At 33.9% G+C, this 21,596-nt stretch overlaps 1 protein-coding gene across 2 annotated transcripts in view; it reads right to left on the bottom strand.

Annotated features, from left to right (window-relative positions):
* The window catches only part of SPoCk (secretory pathway calcium atpase), a 68,867-nt gene that overhangs the window by 19,224 nt on the left and 28,047 nt on the right, over positions 1-21,596 (bottom strand). For both annotated transcript variants that reach the window (XM_089633638.1, XM_089633636.1), the window contains exons 3-9: positions 18,799-18,955; positions 15,357-15,621; positions 14,111-14,348; positions 13,720-13,851; positions 8,367-8,527; positions 1,138-1,283; positions 516-718 (exon numbers count right to left, since the gene is read on the bottom strand). In XM_089633638.1, the coding sequence (XP_089489764.1) occupies positions 516-718; positions 1,138-1,283; positions 8,367-8,527; positions 13,720-13,851; positions 14,111-14,348; positions 15,357-15,621; positions 18,799-18,955 (1,302 nt within the window). The remainder of the gene's footprint in view (positions 1-515; positions 719-1,137; positions 1,284-8,366; positions 8,528-13,719; positions 13,852-14,110; positions 14,349-15,356; positions 15,622-18,798; positions 18,956-21,596) is intronic.

Genomic DNA, 21,596 nt, shown 5'->3' with positions numbered 1-21,596 from the left:
CACAGAAGACGGAAAAACGGCCCACCGCTTCAGCCTTTTCAACATTAGTACACGGTTGATATTTATCACATAAGAATGGGTCGCTTCTACGCTTACAGCTTGGCTAAGGAGTGATTTTCCGGCCTCTGTGTTTCCTCCCTCCTACAACCTGAGACCCAGGTACACAGGACATAGGCTCTGAGGAAAATAATTTCCCTCGGGTAGATGGATTGAAGAAGGTAAGAAGAAGGTAAGAAGATGGTAAGAAGTTGGTAAAAAGGTGGTATAAGAAGATGGAAAGTAAAAAGGTCGTAAGAAGATGGTAAGACAATGTCAAGAAGATGGTAAGACCATGTTAAGAAGATGGTAAGATAATAAGAAGATGTAAGAAATATTGAAGATGGAAAGAACATGAAGATTGAAGAATATGGAAAGATTAAAGAAGATGGAAAGATTAAAGAAGATGGAAAGATTGAAGAAGATGGAAATATGGCTTATATATAAAAAGTCAAATGAATAACGGAAGATCTACATACCTTTCCTTCCCACGGAGTAGGCCTCGGCCATAAACTCGTTCTCCTTTTGCTTGGTGAGTACCACAAACTGGCCCTCAGGGTTGACGTAGCGGCTGCACTGCGGCAAGATCTTTTCCACAGCGCCCTTCACAAAGAACACCTCCTTGTTGGCATCCTCGCCATACTTGGGACTGCACTTCACCGCCATCATTTTGGTCTCGGAGCTGAACACACGATCATTGGGGTTAATTGATTTTTCCACATACTGTTTTTACTTTATTTTTTTTTCTGTGAAATGTGAAACTAAATGTGACATTTCCAGTCTAATTGTGATCATCATAACACACTTCGGCCGGGAAAGGTAGTTCTACCCATTCGGTCAATTGATGATTAACTTAAAAATATTTTCGAAGATATATCAATTTAAAACAAGTTGAAGAAATTCGCTTGGGACCTTTATTTTCACCTGGAGTCAGCGTAGCGCGAGCGCAAAAAATACCCGGCCGAAATGTGTTAATTGATTTTTGAGGTGTCATGCCGTGTAGCGCTTCTTCTTCCTCTAACCAACATTTCAGAAAGCTTTACAGTGTCAATCATCAGGGCAGATGTGAACAACATTCAACAGTCAGAAAATTCAAATTACCTGAAAGGATATTCCTGGAGGCGAACATACTGGTCCCTAGCAGCGTATATTCCGTTCTTCATGGCGGCGGCTAATAGGGCTCCCTCGGTGGGCTGCCCAAGCAGGGTCTCTCCGCTGATCAGGGCATTGTTGCACACGGCGCCGGCCTGGAGGCAAAATCAGGTTCTTAATGCCTTACTTTTGGTTGTTATGTTAGGCTATACAATTGTGTTTTAGTAACATCAGTCCCTTGGGATAACAAGGTTCTATCTGACGCATACATAAAAAATATGTTAAAGAGTTAAAACTAAAGAAATTGTCACATCAGTGTTGTTGGTACTGTATCGGCATTTTATCAATATTCCATCATGTAAAATGAAAAAAATATGTAAAAGCCATCAATTAATAATTATTAAATAAAAATAAACAAAAATTGGTAACAAAAAGAAAATGGTTTTTGTACGTCATACTTAAAACACAGTATTGTGTGATAAAATATTATTTTAAAAAATTAGTACAGTGTATCGCCACTCAATGTGGGAAATGGCGCTAGTGTCCAACAAAGATAAACAAATGTATGAAGTGGATAATTGACTCAGAAAATTATGTATTAATATTAGTATGTTTTTTCATATACCTAATATGGTACATACATTTTACATAGATTGATATATTTTGTTGATTTTGTTGTTTTTGTTGTGTTTATTTTAATAGAAACAATATTAATTATTATTTTTTTGATAAATTAATGTTTTTAAGACAAGATTTTTATTTATGCATAGCACAAAGGATAACAATTATTTTTATAAGCAATAATTGTTCGCCTGAAACACTCATCCACATTGAAAAAATCTCCTGATAAAAAATACATGACGCCAACGGGACTCGAACCCGTGTCCATTCGATTTCCGGTCGAAAGCTCTGACCACTGAGCTATGGAGCTATACTGAGCTATATATGCTAGTATATTGAATAATTTCGCGGGTAAGAGATAAGCCTCCATAGCTCAGTGGTCAGAGCTTTCGACCGGAAATCGAATGGACACGGGTTCGAGTCCCGTTGGCGTCATGTATTTTTTATCAGGAGATTTTTTCAATGTGGATGAGTGTTTCAGGCGAACAATTATTGCTTATAAAAATAATTAGAAACAATATTAATATACAGTAGAAACGATGTAATGGAAGTCAATAAAGGGATACCCGGAAACAACAATATCAATTGTCAACGTACTTACGTCATTGATAATGTGCATTGTAGCGCGATTGACAGAACTTCAATCGACCGGTCAATATTTTCGTCCAGTTACTTTGTTGACGTTTGTGAAATACCTAAAGTGTGCGAATGCGGTGATAATCTTTTGATTTTACTCCCATAACTCTACTCTGGACAGTCGCGATATAATGCAATTATAAGTTTTTTTAAATCTCGTTTCGCGATGAAACTGAATTTCAAAGACCTCGATAGAAAGAGCAATTGAACGAATGATTGTAAATCGCACAGCAAAACGAACACTGGCGCTCATCTATAGCGTCTATGCACTCAAACAAAGTACACATAATTCGCTTCAATTGCCTCAGTAAACAGTCAATTAGCAATCGTCAATGGAATCAATGGTTTTAATTAACTAGTAACAATTGATAGAAGGTAATAAGTAGTATCTTTAGCTATTCAAACTGAAGTTGTCTTTTTTTATTTTTTTTATTTTTTTTTTTTATTGATACATTACTCTACAGTACTTCACATTTCAATTCAGCAACGTTGGCCTCACTGGGTTGTTCACCCGTGCTGAGGCCCCCATTTTAAAATATACGAATTTATACATTTAAACAAAAAACAACATTAAAATAAAGATAAATTTACACCAAAAATAAAGATTAGAAATCAAAATCCAATTCTCACACCAAAATAAAAACATTAGGAGAGAATGGAAATCGGCACTTACAATGATCTATGTGCTTGTGCGTGCCGCTTGCCTTATTCATTTTTTTTTGTGTTGTGTGTATATGTTTTATTCTCTTAAGTTATAGAATTTTGGAAATATTGTCTTTTTTGTTCTTTAATCCATTTTTTTATTTTGTGTTTGAATTTATTTTTATTTTCCTCAATTTTTGTTTCAAGTGGAAGACTGTTGAATGCTTTAATAGCGTGGTATTTATGGTGTCTTTGTCCAAAGGTAGTGTTTACCTTCGGAGTTTTTATGTTTTTTTTATACGCTTTTCTGACCGGTCTATTTGATATTTTGTGTTTGTTGGGGTTTGTTTTTTTGGTCGAAAATGTAGTTTAGTAGAGTTTTAACATATTGTAACATCACTATTGATGTCGCACATCACTAGTACTAAACGTGATTGTAACACATTGTATTGCCGTCTGTGGTCATGCTAACAAGCTCTCTGTATAACCGTCACAAGAATAAAAGTCTATCTCATAAAATACAATCAGTGTTTTAATATAAAGTCATCCACATTAAACAGAACAAAACATGGTGTCAGAAGTGGTGTCAATAGTAATAATATAATAATACTGGAAGTTGGATGTTAATAATATAAATTGAAAAATATTAAGTATAATTCAAAATGGCGAAGGACGCGCAAAAGTCACACATACAACATGATTTTCGTGCCCTGTCAAATCTGCAAGTGTTGTCAAATAATATAAATAATGATTCAAAATGGAAAAATTGGTGGCAAGACTACGAAATATACCTGGTAGCGTCAGGTTTGGAAGAAGCTACAGAACAAAGAAAAATCGCAATACTGCTTCATTCAATTGGCTCCAAAGGTATGGAAATTTTCAAATCATTTAACATGAATATGGAATCAAGCACGCTACGACAAGTCAAGAAAAAGTTTGATGAATATTTTGCACCTCACAAAAACTTAACAATGATAAGAAATTCATTTTTTACACGAAAACAAAATAATTCAGAAGACATCAATAATTTTCTATTGGACTTGGAAAATTTAAGTTTGGATTGTGAATTTGGAAATTTAAGAGAATCTCTGGTAAGAGACATATTTATTGCAAATATGTGTGCAAATTTAAATCATATCCGTCAACGCTTATTACAAGATTCTTCATTGTCATTGCAAAAAACGATTGAAATTGCAAAAACCATCTTAATGTCACAAAGCAATGCAGAGAAAATTAACCAACAAACACACACAGAAAATATTCTTCAAATCAGTCATAATAAAAATACTTCAAGACAGTCGAGAGCATCATGTCAGTCAAGTCTAAGAGGGTCAACTTCAAAAAGATCAAGTCAGTATGGATCTTCAAGTCGTCATGGTTCACCGTCATTCTCATCATCACAGTCAAGATCAAGTCAGTATGGATCTTCAAGTCGTCATGGGTCACCATCATCATCATCACAGCCAAGGTCAAGTGGTCATATCAATCCATGTGGAAGATGTGGTCAGCATCATCGCTACAAGTGCCCAGCAGTCAATGTCAAATGCAGGTCATGTAATTCTTTTGGTCATTTTGCTAAATATTGTTTTAAAAATAATTGTCACAATAAAATCAGAAATTTAAACTTAGAGTCATCAAAACCCAATGATGACAGTGCTAATTTCACTGAGGGTCATTTTATTGCAACAATCAGAAATATTAATAATAACAATTATTCAAGTCAAGCATGGCACATAGATATAATAATTAATAATAAAACATTAGACTGTATCTTAGATACAGGAGCTGATATAAATGTAATGTCATTGACAAACTTTAAAAAGTTAAATTTATGTAATACAATTTTACAAAAAGTTTTTACAAAAGTGTCAGGATTTGGAGGTAATAAAATACCTATTATTGGTCATTGTGATATTGTATGTCAAATCAATGGAAATGTCATAAGTAATATAATATTTTTTGTCACAAATATAGAATGTCAATCAGTCTTAGGTCTTCCAACTATTCAGAAATTTGGAATTATAAAAAGAATATTTAATGTTCAATATGATCATAACACCCTATTTACTGAATATAATGACATTTTTCAGGGTCTCGGATGTTTACCACCTGTCGTTCATCTCAAACTTCGTCAAGATGCCGTTCCGTGCGTTGATCCTCCGAGGAAAGTCCCATTTGCCTTACAAAACAGACTTCGTGAGGAATTAGATCGCATGGACAAGATGAAGGTCATTGAAAAGGTCACTAAACCTACTTCTTGGGTAAATTCTGTTGTCATAACTGTCAAGGAGTCAGGTAAATTAAGAATTTGTCTTGATCCTAGAAAATTAAATAACTGCATAATGAGAGAATATTTTCCATTAAAAAACATCGATGAAATTAGATCAAAACTTATAGGTGCTGCATATTTTTCACATCTAGATGCTTATTCTGGATTTTGGTCATTGAAGTTAGATGAAGAAAGTAGTGATTTATGTACTTTTCAAACTCCATTTGGAAGGTACAGGTATTTAAGACTACCGTTTGGAATAAACGCAGCAACGGAAATTTTTTATAGGATTATGGTAGATTTGTTTGGAGATCTGGAAGGTATATTAATTTTTGTCGACGATTTTTTAATTTATGGGGAAACTGAAGAAATTCATAATTTTAGGTTAAGAAATGTCTTGGAAAGGGCTAGAGAAGTCAACTTAAAATTAAATAAGTCGAAATGTAAATTTTTAGTCAAGGAAGTATGTTTCCTAGGTTATATTTTTAGTAAGGAAGGAGTAAAAGTTGACAAAGAGAAAGTCAAAGCTATTTTAGAGTTGCCGTCTCCTAAAAATGTCAAAGATTTACAAAGATTTTTGGGAATGGTAAATTATTTGGGCCCATTCATTGAAAACTTATCAAATAAGTCACAAATTTTGAGAAATTTATTAAAAAATAATGTTATATGGTCATGGGATGAAAATTGTGAAAAATGTTTTAAAACTTTGAAAGAGGCTATTTCAAATGCAACAGTTTTAAGTCATTATGATCCAAAAATACCACTAACTTTATCAGTCGATGCATCAAAATCAGCTATAGGTGCAGTTATTATGCAAAATAACCGTCCAATTGCATTTAGTTCAAAAACAATGACACAGTCGCAGGAAAATTATGCTCAAATTGAAAAAGAATTATTTGCCATACAATTTGGTTGTAATAAGTTTCATCAGTATATTTATGGTAACAAAGTGACAGTACAAACTGATCACAAACCTTTAGTCTATTTATTTAAAAAACCTTTACATGATGTACCAGCTAGATTGCAACGTATGATGTTAGCTCTTCAATCTTATGATTTAAATGTTATACATGTCCCAGGTAAAGAAATGTATATATCAGATACTTTATCTAGAGCAGCTTTAAAAGATCATTATATACCCGATTATGAGTCTGATCTACATTGTCATGTAAATTCAATATATATGAACTTAGCTATTAGTGAAGAATATCGTAAAAAATTGAGTAATGCTACTGCTTTGGATGAAACTATGCAAATATTAAAAAAATATTATTATGAAGGTTGGCCGAATAGCAAAGATAAAGTCCATTACACTTTAAAATGTTATTATAATATTCAAGACGAAATTCATGTCATTAATGAGTTAATATTTAAGGGTAATAAATTGCTAGTACCTCAAACTATGAGAAAAGAAATGTTAAACAAAATACATGAAGGACATCAAGGAATAAACAAATGTCTAAGATTAGCTAGAGATACTTTATATTGGCCTAGTATCACTGTAGATATAAAAAATTTAATTGAGCAATGTCAAATATGTAATAAATTTAAAGTTTCTAATCAGAAGGAACCACTGATAAACTATGAAATTAATAAGTTTCCATGGCAACAAGTAGGTATTGATTTAATGTATTTTGATAATCAAACGTACCTCATTGTAACAGATTACTATTCAAAGTTTATTGAAACTGCTTTCCTAAATAATAATTCTACTGCAAAAAATGTCATAATTCACTTAAAATCTATTTTTGCACGTCATGGTATACCAATGTCTTTAGTCTCTGATGGAGGTCCGCCTTTTCAAGCTATTGAATTCAAATCATTTTTATATGATTGGGATATAGAACATGTAGTTACTAGTCCATATCATTCTCAATCTAATGGTCAGGCAGAAAGTTCTGTTAAAATTATAAAAAAATATTCTAAAAAAGTCAAAAGAAACAAATACAGATCCTTATATAGCTCTATTACATTATAGAAACACACCTAAAGCCAATTTACCGTCACCTGCTCAATTATTAATGTCTAGAACTTTAAGAATGAATATTCCTTTAACTCAAATTAAATTAAAACCAAAGGTTGTAAGATTCTCAGATTACAAAAACTGCGTTGAAAAAAATAATTCAAAAAATTCTAAATATTATAATGTCAATGCAAAACCTATGTCTATATTTAAAACAGGAGATTATGTGTATTTTAAGAAAAACCCTAAAAGTAATTGGTTACCAGCTGTGGTCAAGGAAAAATTAAAATGTAACAGGTCTTATATTGTTGAAGATTATTATGGTAACACGTACAGACGAAATAGAATTCACTTAAAAATGAGATATAATACAAATGTTAATAATGACCATCTGTCCATGCGATCTGATCCGGCACTTGAAGAGGCAGAAGCTGGAGATGAGGGACAGGTGGGAGAAAATAATAATATGAACAACCCTTACATTACCAGATATGGTAGAGTGGTCAAACAACCCGATAGGTATAATGTCTAATGTCAGTGTATTTAAATTTTTATTGTTTTTATAAATAAAGAAAGGGGATGTAACATCACTATTGATGTCGCACATCACTAGTACTAAACGTGATTGTAACACATTGTATTGCCGTCTGTGGTCATGCTAACAAGCTCTCTGTATAACCGTCACAAGAATAAAAGTCTATCTCATAAAATACAATCAGTGTTTTAATATAAAGTCATCCACATTAAACAGAACAAAACACATATAATTGGCGTATATCAAGTATGTCACAGCTTTTAAATATTTGGTCTGTGTCGGTTAGTTTATGTTTTTTGAGTATTACCTTTAATATCGTTTTCTGTGCGATTTCTATTTGAGCGATAGCTGCGTTTGTTGCTCCTCCCCAAGCAATTATTCCATATTCTATTATTGATTGGCATAGTGCATAATATATTGTTTTCAATTGTTTTATTTTATATATGTTTCTTATATTTAGAAAAATGTGTATTGTTCTGAGGAGCCTATTTGTGATTTGTTTGATGTGATGTGTCCATCTAAGATTATGGTCAATTACGATTCCTAGATACTTTATTTGTTCTGTTTTTTACCTCCAATAAACTGAATACGGACATCTTGGCAAGGTCTGCATTGTCACACTTGTGTATCATAATCTCCCCGTGGTCGTTGTATCCCGCCCCCGTCACATCAGCGTAATACCCCTCCGAGGTGGACAAACAGATCACCGTCATCTCGTTCTTCGTGAGGGTGCCTGAAAGAACACCAAAAAACATTAAATTACGTATGCTTAAATTAGCTATGATACGATTTGAAATTTTCACGGCCCAAAGTATTAAATATTGTAATTAGTTTTTGAAATATTAGGCCGTGTTGCGCCTCCTCCTTCTTTAACTAACGTTTTGGACAATGTTACAGTATCCATATTGAGGGCAACGAGCGAGCTGACGAACTAGCAAGGAAAGGGACGAAAGCACCACTTGTAGGATCCGAGCCGGCCGTAGGAGTAGCAGCTTGCCACACTAAATTACATATTGATAGGTGGGTCAAATCCCAGCACTGAAAAGAATGGGAGAGGGCACCTGGAATGGGACAATCCAAAGTACTCATAAAAGGACCAGACCCTAGACGAACCAAGAAACTACTCGATATGGATAGAAACTCTCTGAGGGAACTGGTAGGACTACTAACGGAACACTGCCATCTCAGGAGACACATGCAGATATTGGGAGTGGAAAACACCAATAGATGCAGGAAATGTGAAGAGGATGAAGATACTCCAATTCACCTATGGTGCCAATATCCTGCCCTGGTGGGAACTAGGCTCAGATACCTGGGGAGACATACAGTAGAACCAGAAGACATAGACACATACCCAATAACAACCCTGGTGAACTTTATTACAGGGACTGGGTTGTTGTTAAAGATTGAGGTAAAATGGGAGATAGTACAATGGGCCTAAGGCCTAAGTGCTCACAGGAACTACGTGTAAACCGTCTCCGCCAGGTTAGATATGTAGATTGTGGTGAAGTGTGGATTTATGTATTTAGAAGTGATACTGTGTTACAAGCGTTAATCCTCAGTGATGATAGACACTGAAACACTGTCCGAAACGGTTCCATGATAACTCAACACAGTGATAATTCAACACACTTTTAAAAAGTGATATAAGTCATTAGAAACGATGAAAAATTTATTTTTTTAACCAAACCTAACCTACATAACCCAGTTAAAAAAGTTTTTGTTTCATCACTTTCCATGACTTTGTATAACTTTTTAAAGATGTGATGAATTATCACTGTGTTGAGTTATCATGGAACCGTTTTGGACAGTGGTTACCGTCCGAAACGCTGTTTAAAAATGAGGAAGCGCAATATGGCATTATAATCCAAAAATTAATATTAATCACGATAATACTTTAGCTATGTTCAGTTATCAGATCTGAAGAGCTAGGCTTTGCAAACCTTCCTCACTCTCTCGTCCCATTAAATGCCGGCTCTTGGCTCATTTCAGTTTTTGATCAAACTTAATCGAATGACCGTTATGTTTGATGGCCGATCAATGTGATCAAAAGCAGAAATGGGAAGAAAATCGGCATTAAACGGAGACAGTTCAAATGTCAAAAATTCTAAATGATACGGATCGTTAATTTGGTTGTCATTGTGAAAGCAGTTGAAATACCTTAGCTAAATGATTTTAAAACCACCTTCTTAGGGACATAACCATAGATAATAGAAACAGAGGGAGATATGGCATGGATGTTGCCTAACGCAGGCATGGATGATGTCTATCGCCAAGCTACAATCAAACTGCACAAACTATCAAAGCAGCAGAGTAAATTAAAGTTATGCATTTGGTGTGTTGGTAGAAACAAAGGCAGGGCACCGCTGTGTGTAGACTTGATTTGCAGTAGTATGGGTGAACGATGACAGCGACACTGGCAATAATTTGTGGCCCATCTCCCTTGTTTCTATTATCTATTAACATAACCAGGCCTCCTCCAGGGAAGGAAAATTTAAATAAATATTTTAATTTCGCTCTTCAATATCACATTGACCTATTTTGTTGGTAGCAGTAAATGTTTATAAGTATTTTTGACGTCAATAAAATATTGTGAATAAGCCGATAGATTTTGATAGATTAAAGAGTATGTTGTTTTAACACTTATCTGCATTATTAAATCTTTTGATAATCATAGAATCATTATCCAGACATTATGTGCTGCGGAAATAGCTTGAGAATCTTAAAAGATAATCTGTCCAGAGAATGTATTGATTGATGACTAGTACGTGCTTTTGAAATGACATGATAAACTATTACCGTTTCAATTTAACTGTCGATCTTTATTTGTTTTACTTTGAAAAAATCATATTTTCAAAACTGCTACAACTTGCTTTTCTGTAAAAACGCAGAAGTATGCCCTTGTCTTAAATTAGATTGATTACATATTAATTTTTTCAACATTTAGTCCCAGTTGTTTTGCAGAAATTCAAATGTAACATAGTCATCAAATGGCCATTCAGCGCCATTTTGTTTTATTGACATTAGAAAGGTCCCCGTTAAACGCCGATTCTAGGTGCGTTTCAGCTTTCTATCAAGACAGTTGTCCTCTTTCTTCTGCTGATGACAGCGGTATAACGGGAACCTTTCAATTGTCAAAAAAAAACAAGATGGCGTTGAATGGTCATTTGATGACATCGTCGCATTTGAATTTCTGCGAAACAACTGGGCCTTAGTTTCAAATGAATTATGTACTATGAAAAAGACCTATATATATACAGGGAAACTCTATTATGTATAAGGTTTGGTGACCGGGTATGTCATCAAAATGACAAATTAACACACCTCCAAAAAGGGATATAAAGTCATGAAAAGTGATGAAACAAAAATTAGGTTAAATAGGTTACATAAGTAACTATTAAACCTAGTTTTAGTTTCACCACTTACTCTACATCACTTTTTAACTTTTTAATTTGACTCTTAAAGGTGTGTTGAATTTTCATTTTGATGAAATATCAGGGAACCATAAGGTTAACAGTTGCCTGAAAAAAGAGCCCTTTACATGGAATAAATTAGGCCATGTTCTAATTTCAAATTTCAGTTCAGTAAAAAAACTAAATCGATATTGTAATGTATAAATAATATGGCGTCTTGTCTTATTTTTCAGAGTTAAATGGATATTAAATTTAATTACGAGCTGAAAATTGTTGACCTAGAAATCAAAACCAGAAAAATATCTGCAAACATCATGATACAAGAGCTACGGAGCTCACCATTCAAGAGCATTTACTGCTACAAACAAACAGATATTTTGTTTCATAGTAAAGATATTATATATGGATTTATTCAAACCATGAAAAACTTCTAAAAATAAAGTGTCATTAATTTATCCAGCTGATGTCATTTGGCACATTTTGCACTAATGGGGGGATAAGGAAGAACTTTGAGTGCCAATTAGTTTATCAACCTTTTAATGATCATCAACATGGCAGATCAGATAGCACTAAAAAAAATCAACCCATAAAAAAGAATGTTTTTTACTATAATGCATCTATTTTAATTGTCTTTTAAAATTAAAAAAAAAAAAAAAAATTTAAAATGTGTGACTGAGGATTGATCCTCCCTCCCCGGGAACTGGAGTCGACAACTCTACCAACCTTGCCAAATGCCGATCGGATAGGAACAACATTTATTTAATATATTAACTGCTGCAGTGTCATCCGATTTCAAAAAAATGCGTATATGTTCACTTGAGTGTAAGTGACAACGAGTCTTATCTGCTGAGTTTCAGCTCGATCGGATGTCGGGAAATGGGTTAATTTCCTCTTCCAAGATTTGCATTCATTCATTAGCGAAAACAAATGTGAAAATCAAATAGATGTATTTAAAAAAAGGCAATTGATTACTGAATTAACCCCCCCGCACCAGAGTGGGGTAATACACATCCCCCAAACAAGAGTTTCTCCCTAATTTTTTTAAGGTGTTAAATAATTTCCGACGAAATTACTCTCCCTCTCCCCCCACGATTCCAGGTATTTTTTTTTTTTTAAATTCCTTGCCGTAAACAAGCCACGAGTGCAGACGTAAAAAGTACATTCTTCCGTAAAGGACTACAATAATAATAATAATAATAATTTTTATTTCAGCTGGACAGAGCGGTGTGTGCAATGCTCTGCCTGCCATAAAAGCTTACATTTAAGTTAATACATAAACATAAAATGAACAAAGAAATAAATAAAAATAAAAATAATAAATAAAAAATAAAAAAATCAATACATTGATGTGCACATCAGGACTTTATGGTGGCTTGAAAAATAATATTGGCTGTGTTTCGGTAAAACCCTTTAAGCCACAAAATGAAAACATTACAGGAGACGATAAAAACAAATATTTATAGATTCGAAAACTAATTGAAATGTTTATATGAAAGGTGTAAATTGTTTTTAAAAATTTTGATGTAAAATATTGCAATTCTATTTATATTTGATTTCTTGAAATAACTATAAATAATAATAATAATAAAAAATTTGACACAAATTTAGTTGAACCCTTCAGTACTTTATTTCAAAATTAATACATCTTATTTTTTAATATTCCGTAAAGGCCAATACTGTTTTAGAAAGTACATAAATAAAATTATCTTTAAGGTGTACCGGCATTTAAAATAAACATTACTATTTCTAACTGATAAAATTTTAATATCAAACGTGAAAAATGTTGTCAAAAAAGCTAACCACATTTTTATGTAATTTTTTACTACAATCGTAAAAAAATTGAAAGAACTTCTATATTTCGAAACCACATTCGTTTTGTTTGGATAATATATAAGAACTGTAACTTTCCTTTTATCTCGTTCGTATAATAAAAAATGAGAAATCATTTTTAAAGTTAAACCGGTTGTTACGTAGCGATGCAAAATATGAATTATTCACTTTGGCTATTTTTAGGATTTTATTAATCCAGTTATAAATATTTGAGGTAAACTGGAAAGAATTATTATTTTTCTTTCTAACGTAAAAAAAATTACTTATTTCCGCAGTTAAGTATTAAAAATGCCTTAGTCAGAAAAAATTACTTTACCATGTTGTAAGGCTATTCTGCATGAAACAACTGAAAAGTAACCTTCTCAAAAAATAGTTAAGAGTTTTTCATATAGAGTTTGATCAAAACACAGTCGATGATATGTATTTGAGTTGTGCTCGATGTCCGGTTAAAACAATAAAAAAATACCAGCTAATTTGCATGTTTTACTGGAAAGGACAAAGAGTATTAAGAAACACAATCACTATGAGATATATTGGGATCCACGTGACCCCCCTTCGGGTGATATGTGATTTTTACCTCACGGCATGTAAAGGTTAACAGTGGATAGTAGCTAATCGGAGCATTAATGACACCTGAAATGGTCCCTAAGATATTTTCCTTTTTCAAAAAGATGAGTTTTACCGGTTTTATCGCTGCAGATGACGTTTACGCATCCCAGGGTTTCCACAGTGGGTAGTTTCTTCACAATTGCCTTCCTTTTGGCCATTCGCATCACTCCGAGGGCCAGGGTCACCGTCACTACGATGGGAAGACCTGGAGACAAGATGGTCATTAGTTAATAAAGAGACATTCATTGGAATAATTAGATAAGCACACATAAAAAAATACAGTAAAAATTAGATTCATAGATTTCCAGATTACTATCAAAGCTCTTTGCAGACCATTTCCATATCAATAATCTATAATATATACATGGTGTTCAGAAACTCGTAGTACAAGTACATTGTTTTTTTTTACCTAAACACATTCGAAGCCGGGAACTTCAGCTAGTAAATTAAAAAAGCATAGTCACCTTCAGGAATAGCTGCAACGGCGAGACTGACCCCAATGGTGAACATCTCATTGATCGGCTTGCCCTGCAGCCAGCCCAGCAGCATGATAAAGCCGATTATGCAGAAGGAGTACAGCGACAGCTGCGCCCCCAGGGTGTCCATGGAGCGCTGGAGCGGGGTCTTGGGGGCCTCCTCGGCCTGCATCATGCGGAACACTTCGCCAAACTCCGAGCGCTCCCCCGTGCTGACAACGATTCCCTGAAAAAGAGAAGACAACAGTTACTTATTTTATTTATTTATTTAAACACCCATATTATAAAAAACAAGATGACGATCTTGATAAATGATACAAACCTTTCAAGCCTTGGAAGGACATTACTAGTCACAAACATCATATTCCATTAGAGCCTCTTAGAACAGATCTGATCGGGGTGTCCATATATTATAAAAGTATTTTTATATTTTTTTCTATAATGCAGATATATGTGATTTGTTCGTCGTTGTTAGAAATAATTATTCTTCTCGGTTTAATATATATTTACACTATATTTCATGGATAAAATCCTAAAACATAACGAAGCGTGTGATTACAAATTGGCGGGATTTTTTCATTGACACTTGAAAGTCAAAAAGTTATTTATATTTTTTAGTGTATAAACAGCATAAAAAGTGAAGTAACGGTTTTCTTACTAATTCTCTACACAAAAGGAATGAGTTTTCTTTGATCAACGAATTCATTCAAATTTATGGACTTTTCGAGTCAAAATGTTTCAGTAAGTTTTTTTGCTAACATTTTTACATTTTGTTTTCAAATTAAATTTTATTATTTAGAAATATCAATGTTTATTTCAAATATAAACATCTGAAAGATAATTTGGTATACTTTTTAAAATAGTATTTGTTTTTACCACAACTTCGAAAATAAGAAATATATATAGCACATTTAAAATACCTTGGAAGCATTCTGAAATTCCACAAGAAATTTCACCATCATTACGAATGTTATTTATTCAAAAGCCTGAAGGGTTAAAATAATATTTAAATTATTCTAGAGGCGTTCACACCGAGTAAAGCCGAACGTGATCCTTCATATGACAAGCGCAGGTTTAAGCCGAGCCAAACTTTCGGTTATTTTTTGGTCGAAACTGAAACAATGGCCAGTCAACTGGTTCGCACAAAGACGTAGTGGGTTCAACGTTCTGTAAGCCACCATTGCACAATCAATTTCATATTTCATGGTGGGAGTATAATTGATCATGATCTAACCTTTCCATTGCCGCAGCGCACCAGCGTGCCCATGAAAGCAATGTTCTTCTTGCTGGAGTGTCCGTTATTGGTAGACTTGAACATGGGTGTGGTGGACTTCTGCGCCGGCTCCGTCTCGCCGGTAAAGGAGGACTCGTCGATGGCCAGGTCAATGGTGTCGAAGAGCCGGATGTCCGCCGGCACTCTGTCCCCTATGTTGAGGTAGACTATGTCGCCAGGAACCAGATTGCGGGCTAGGAAGGTCTCCAGTTTTCCATCCCTCAAACTGTGGAAATTATAATAAACTGATTAGTTAATTACACTTACAATTATACTTATAAATGTAGATATATAGATATGTCAAAAATATAGATATAAATTTCCCCTTATGTGGTAAAACAGCGTTATCGAAATAACACTTTTTTGTGCAAAACACTGAAGAAACCGAAACACAATGTTAAGAAATCGCAAATTAATGTTGATTTATGGAAAAATGACATTACTTTTCTTTTTTACTTCTACGTTCGTTGTACTAAAAAATTATTAATAAATTGATTAAAATACATAAAACGTGTTGTCTATTAATCTAAATACCTTATAACATACACATTTATTTGACTTGCAATATGTATATGCTCCCTACAGTCAAATGAAATGTTTAACAGCCAGTCTCATATCTCAGAGCACACTTTTTCACATAACGCTGTTTTTCCGCATAAGGGATCAATTATAATGACAATTGTAATGTCAACTCCCTCTGTGCAAACAACAAACAGTTTGCTGCCGTTCTTGTAAATGAATACACGGCTTCAGAGAAAAGATCATCTTGTTTCAGAATTATGTTGTCATGCAGTGGCGGCTCTGCTATGGGGGTCTTTTGGTAAATGACCTCCCAAAAATATGATGCAATATTATTAAATTTAAAAAAAATGGATTTATCAAACTACCCGATTATTAATTACGCTTAAAATATTAGTACGGATTCGTGTAATAGTAATAGCGTGTTCCAGTGCCATCTAGCGTCCAAATGAGAAGCTATTGCATATACCAACCGTGGGTCACTTTAAATTTTGTCCTCGAACTATATCCTATCTTTCTTTTTGCCATGCAATGTGCCGTTAATGTCTGTACAAAGGAAGTAAACACTATCATGTCTGACGTTTGCTTTGTATCACACAAAATTTATTTTGAAGGGGGTTTCGGACACGACCGCGGTACCCCGGCTTTGTAGTTTGCAAAGCCTAAAAATCTCACAAACAGAAAGTATTGTTTTGATATACCAGCGCTCAACGAATACAAATTTTTTGTATCCAATGGGTACTTTTGGCCCTTGGGAAGTTAAAAGGTATTATCGGCGCAACGACGATATGTATACACTGATAAATCTACAAAATTGCACGTATATTTATCTTCCGTTGGTTGATGGGTTGGTATTGCAATTTGTTAGCTATAATTATTGAGTTGTTGCTGATTTTAATATTTATAGTTGGATATAAGATGTAATAAATTGTGTTAGAATTGGATAAATAAGATTTCATTCGGTTTATAATATATTAATATGGTGGACACAAAAATGGATTCACACAAAATATTTAATTTCTCCAGCGTTTGAGGGTCGTATATGACCGGGCGTCCATATTTTATAAAAGTATTTTTATCTTTTTTTCTATCATGCGGAAATATGTAGTATTTTTGGCGTTACGAAGAGAAATAATAATTCTTTCCAGTTTGTCTCAAATATTTATACTGGATGCCATTAATAAAATCCTAAAAATAGCCAAAATGAATAATTCATATTTCTGGTCGCTATCGTAACAATTTGATAAAGATGTGGTTAGCGTTTTTGACAGCATTTTTCACGTTTGATATTAAAAATGAAGTAGTGCAAGAAATGGATGCCTGGAGGCCGTTTTGTCAATGAAATAGATCCCCAATCCGGCAAAGAAAGGGGAAAAAAATCGGTTCAAACACATCTCCGATTTAATTAGTAATCAATGTTTCAAGTGAAATTTAATTAACCCTTAACAACCGTCTTCATACGAGAGTGAGTTTGTCTTTGAAAAACTCCTGAAAAAAAAAATATATGTTTTTGGGAACGGAACCGATATCTATCGAAGCAGGGACGATCGGGAGCTGCTTATGTAGGGTACCGTCATGTGCACATGTTTTAACCAGTAAGTCACCCAGCCCTAGGGGATTATGATTAAGAGCTTTACTGGCGTGGCCCATTACAGTTGGGATGCCGGTTGCAAAAGGGTTAAACCATTGTATTAAAAAGGAATTTTTCATATTTTTGCATTATGCCATCGATATTATGAGTAACGACAATATCTTTATCTCAATCCCAAAAATTCCATATACTCTTATCGGTAAAATTTCATTAACAGGTGTTAGCAATAATTGGATTTTGTGTTAATGCCGCGGACAGGATGTGAAATAATCAGTTACAACAAAATGCCATTTTCCAACTCAACTCCACGAGTGGAAATTGGATTAGTGGAAAATCCGTAAATGGATGAATGTTGACTTAATTAACACTGTTCGCAGTTCAAATTAAATACAGGTTCTCAACATATTCGTGAAATAAGGTACATACATATGGGTTATTTATGTTTGAAAATCTGTAAATGGATATGAGACGATTGACATTGTTCACTGTTAAAATTTTGGACCAATTTAATAAAAGTTCTCAACATATTTATGCAGTAAGGTACAGAAAAATTTTTTTACAATGCATCTATTTAAGAAAGGTTTTAAAATTGATTACAACAAATCTATCAGCGGTAGGCTTACACCAACAAATCCTGCTGTCTCAATTAAGGTTTAAGCAATAGCCCCATTCTTGACGATGATATACAGTGAAAACTATATAGTCTTTTTAAAAAGTTTTTATTCCAATCCTTTGGAAAACGTTATAAGAGAGTTTCACCATATATACACGGTGTCCGGAAACTCGTAGTACAAGCGGGAAACTGGAGAATCTACACCACATGGGGAACCCAAAAAAACATAAAGTTTTTTGATTTGAGCATTTTCAAAAAAAAAAAAAAAAACCAAAAAAAAATATTTTTCGGCTATTTTAGGGTTAAAGTTTTTTCTGGTGTTTAGGGTTGAATAACAGATGTTTTAACCCTGCAGAGCAGAAATATTTTATGATTACACCGGGTTAAATGAAGGGTGATTTCAAAATAATGCTTCAAATCCGAGTTTCTTCATTTGTTTTACTTTCAAATAGTTTTAATTAGTTGGGTACTTTGATCTTCAGTAATAATTTATAAGAATTTGATTAAAAAAAAAAAAAAAAAAAAAATCAACTTCAAACTCGATTTACTCGATAACGAAAGCTCAAATAAAAAAAATATATACTACAAAATCGACTCCAAATGTGATGTAGATTCACCAGTTTCCCGCTTGTACTACGAGTTTCCGGACACCCTGTATAATTTTTGTATACAATGCTCACCAGTGGCATGTTGGTGGCACCAGCTTAGTCAGTTCTTCCAGCGACTTCTCGGAGCGGTACTCCTGGACAAAGGCCACCGTGACCACGATGATGATTGCCACGGTGATACTGACAGCATCGTCATACTGGCGCATGCAAACGCTGACAAACGCAGAGCCTTGGGAGAAAAAGAAAACATAAATATTAATTTCAAAATTATGTCAATAAAACACAGTAAAACCCCCTTACAAGGTTCCCACATAAAAAGTTTTCACTCTTAAGAAGTTTTTTTTTTATGTCTGTGAAAGCTGAATAGCTTATTTGAATCCTCACATAACATTTTGACACCCATTTTTTTTCTAGTTCCTTGACGGTTAATTTTGCAGTCGGTGGTGTTATTAATGTAAATTTCTAAATTTGAAAAGCAATTAGTTAGTTCTTACTTCAGCCATGTGCAAAATTAACCATGTCAAACAATAGACACTGACACCCAAGATGGCAGCCAATCTTGTTCAAACATAATCTCTCATTTATTTATTTACTCAAGTAATACAAAAAAGTGTAGAATAATTATAAAATCTTCTTTAACCTTTTCACCACTCTCCTGATGTTTGTAGGATAACGGTTATACACTGCACTTTTTATGACATTCATATATTTTCTAGTAAAATTAATGTACATGTTTGTGCGCTTAGCGGTGAAGGGGTTAATGGGATTTTCCATGCCGATAAATATGGGCAAAATAATTGATGCCACTCATATTGTAATTCTAAGAAAATTATTTTGATGTACTATTATCAACATCAGCAGGAAGTCATAATTGACCATCCCACTTAACCTAAAAGCAGAAGAAAAGGCAGAAATTGAAAACAATCATGATTCCAGTAATTGCTCTTAAATAACCAGCAATGATCATATTACTACTGGATCCATATGTTTGAGCTAAGATAATATAACTGCATAGAATCCAACACTATTATTATTCATATCACAGGATTTCGAAAAAAAAATATGGCAGAGCTGGGACTTTAATTCTAAAGTTAGTTAGAGTTGGAGAATTTAACAATACATAGTATAATATATAAGTACGTAACATATAATACATGACAGTTTAATTTTTTTAATATTAAAAAAACTTAAAAAAAGAATTTATAAATAAAATATTTTTACTTTTTTTGCATTCCTCAAAGGAATATGTAATATCCTTGATATTAGTGTAAGAGCTCACCCATAGATGACAGAAGACATTAGTCTACTAGGTTACCCATAGATGGCGTTTAACTGACGAGTATTGTAGAGACCGAGTGTATAATAAATAAGGTGGAAACCTCAAGGTCGGGGTCCAGATTATTCCAACCGCCTGCCAATTAAGACATCAGAACACATTGTCAACCTATGTGTTTTGTTGAGCCGGAGTTTTATTTAATAAGAGAGTTTGTGAGAAAACCGGTGAAACAACAGAATCGATTTATAATTTCACACCCTTTTGGCTTGGAACAGTCAATATAATGCCTAAAATCATGTCTTTATAAAGGTTTGAGGTTAATCCCTCAATAGCAAAATGAAAGCGAATGATTTCAAGTGAAGAAAAAAACTACATTTCAAAAAGAGTCGCCGTAATAAAATACATTCATAACAATAATTTAAAGTAAGTAAACACATACATTACTATCTTAATAATTCACTGACAACTACTATAATCGGCCATTATTTTTACACGTTGAAAGCACAAAATCAAGCTCTACAATTTGCCGGTATTTGTATGTCAAATTTGGTAGTCCGCAGCGTGCCTAGACTCGGGAGCCAAGCTTTGTAAACTGACGGGTTGGGTTATCTTACTCTTAAACACTCAGTTACTGGACCGCCATCCTGCTTGCTCTTGCTGAACACTTTACCAGTCACCAGGATTCATTATTATTGTTTTAGGACATTTTGCTTAGTCCTCTGTAATTTTGGCGACTGTCGCATTTGTAATCCTGTTTGTTTCGTTCCGTCACGTTTTTTGCTTGAATAAGTTTACAAAATGGAGTTTCCTCGCAAATAAAACCATTATACCTTAAATTTAAACCAAAATATGAAAATTTTACAAAAGATCGATATCGATAGAAAGAGCATATTTTGTATGTATGCTTTGCAATTCGCGGCTTTCACTAATTGGAGATTAAATGAGGATGAGTGAGATGATTTTTTTACATTGGCATGTTCCTGGAGAGTAACAAAAAATCAACCAATAAATAATACATTTTTTTACTATAATACATCATGAAGGCTCTCGACTAGCAAGCTGAAAGTCACGGGTTCAAATCCCCGCATGTGCAAGTAAATTTTATTTGATTAATTTGTGTTATTTCACTCATTTAAAACAAAATATCATATATTTGTAGCACTTTTCAAAGTGGAAGATACTCTGGGTATCCCTGGTGTAAAACCATCATTCAGAATTGAAACTTTAATTGAAATGGCTTTGGAAGTGTTTGGTGACCAGATCTGAATAGCCAGGTACTCCCCCACCTTTCCCTTCCCCATCTCCTTCCCCTCCCCGCTACCTTCAGTCTCACAACATACCCCGATTGGGGATGCCAGTCTCACTGGCTCCAGATGTACGGGAGCAGTTGGGACTCTTGTGCGGTTTCACATTAAAAAAAAAATTAATCTACATATTTTCAAATATCTTAAAACAATTCAACTATGACTGACATTTATTGCGTATATTAACTGCTGTGATGTCATCCAATTTCAGAGAAATGCGTATATGTCCGCGTGTATGCGTGATTGACACCAAAAGTTGATAGAATGCATTGTCTTCGACAACGAGTTTC

The sequence above is a fragment of the Hesperophylax consimilis genome, chromosome 7 (assembly GCF_061612785.1).
Source record: "Hesperophylax consimilis isolate HC1 chromosome 7, BYU_Hcon_1.0, whole genome shotgun sequence".
Taxonomy (NCBI): Eukaryota; Metazoa; Arthropoda; class Insecta; order Trichoptera; family Limnephilidae; genus Hesperophylax; species Hesperophylax consimilis.
The sequence above is the reverse complement of the archived record's forward strand: the minus strand, read 5'-3'. Positions and strand labels throughout refer to the sequence as shown.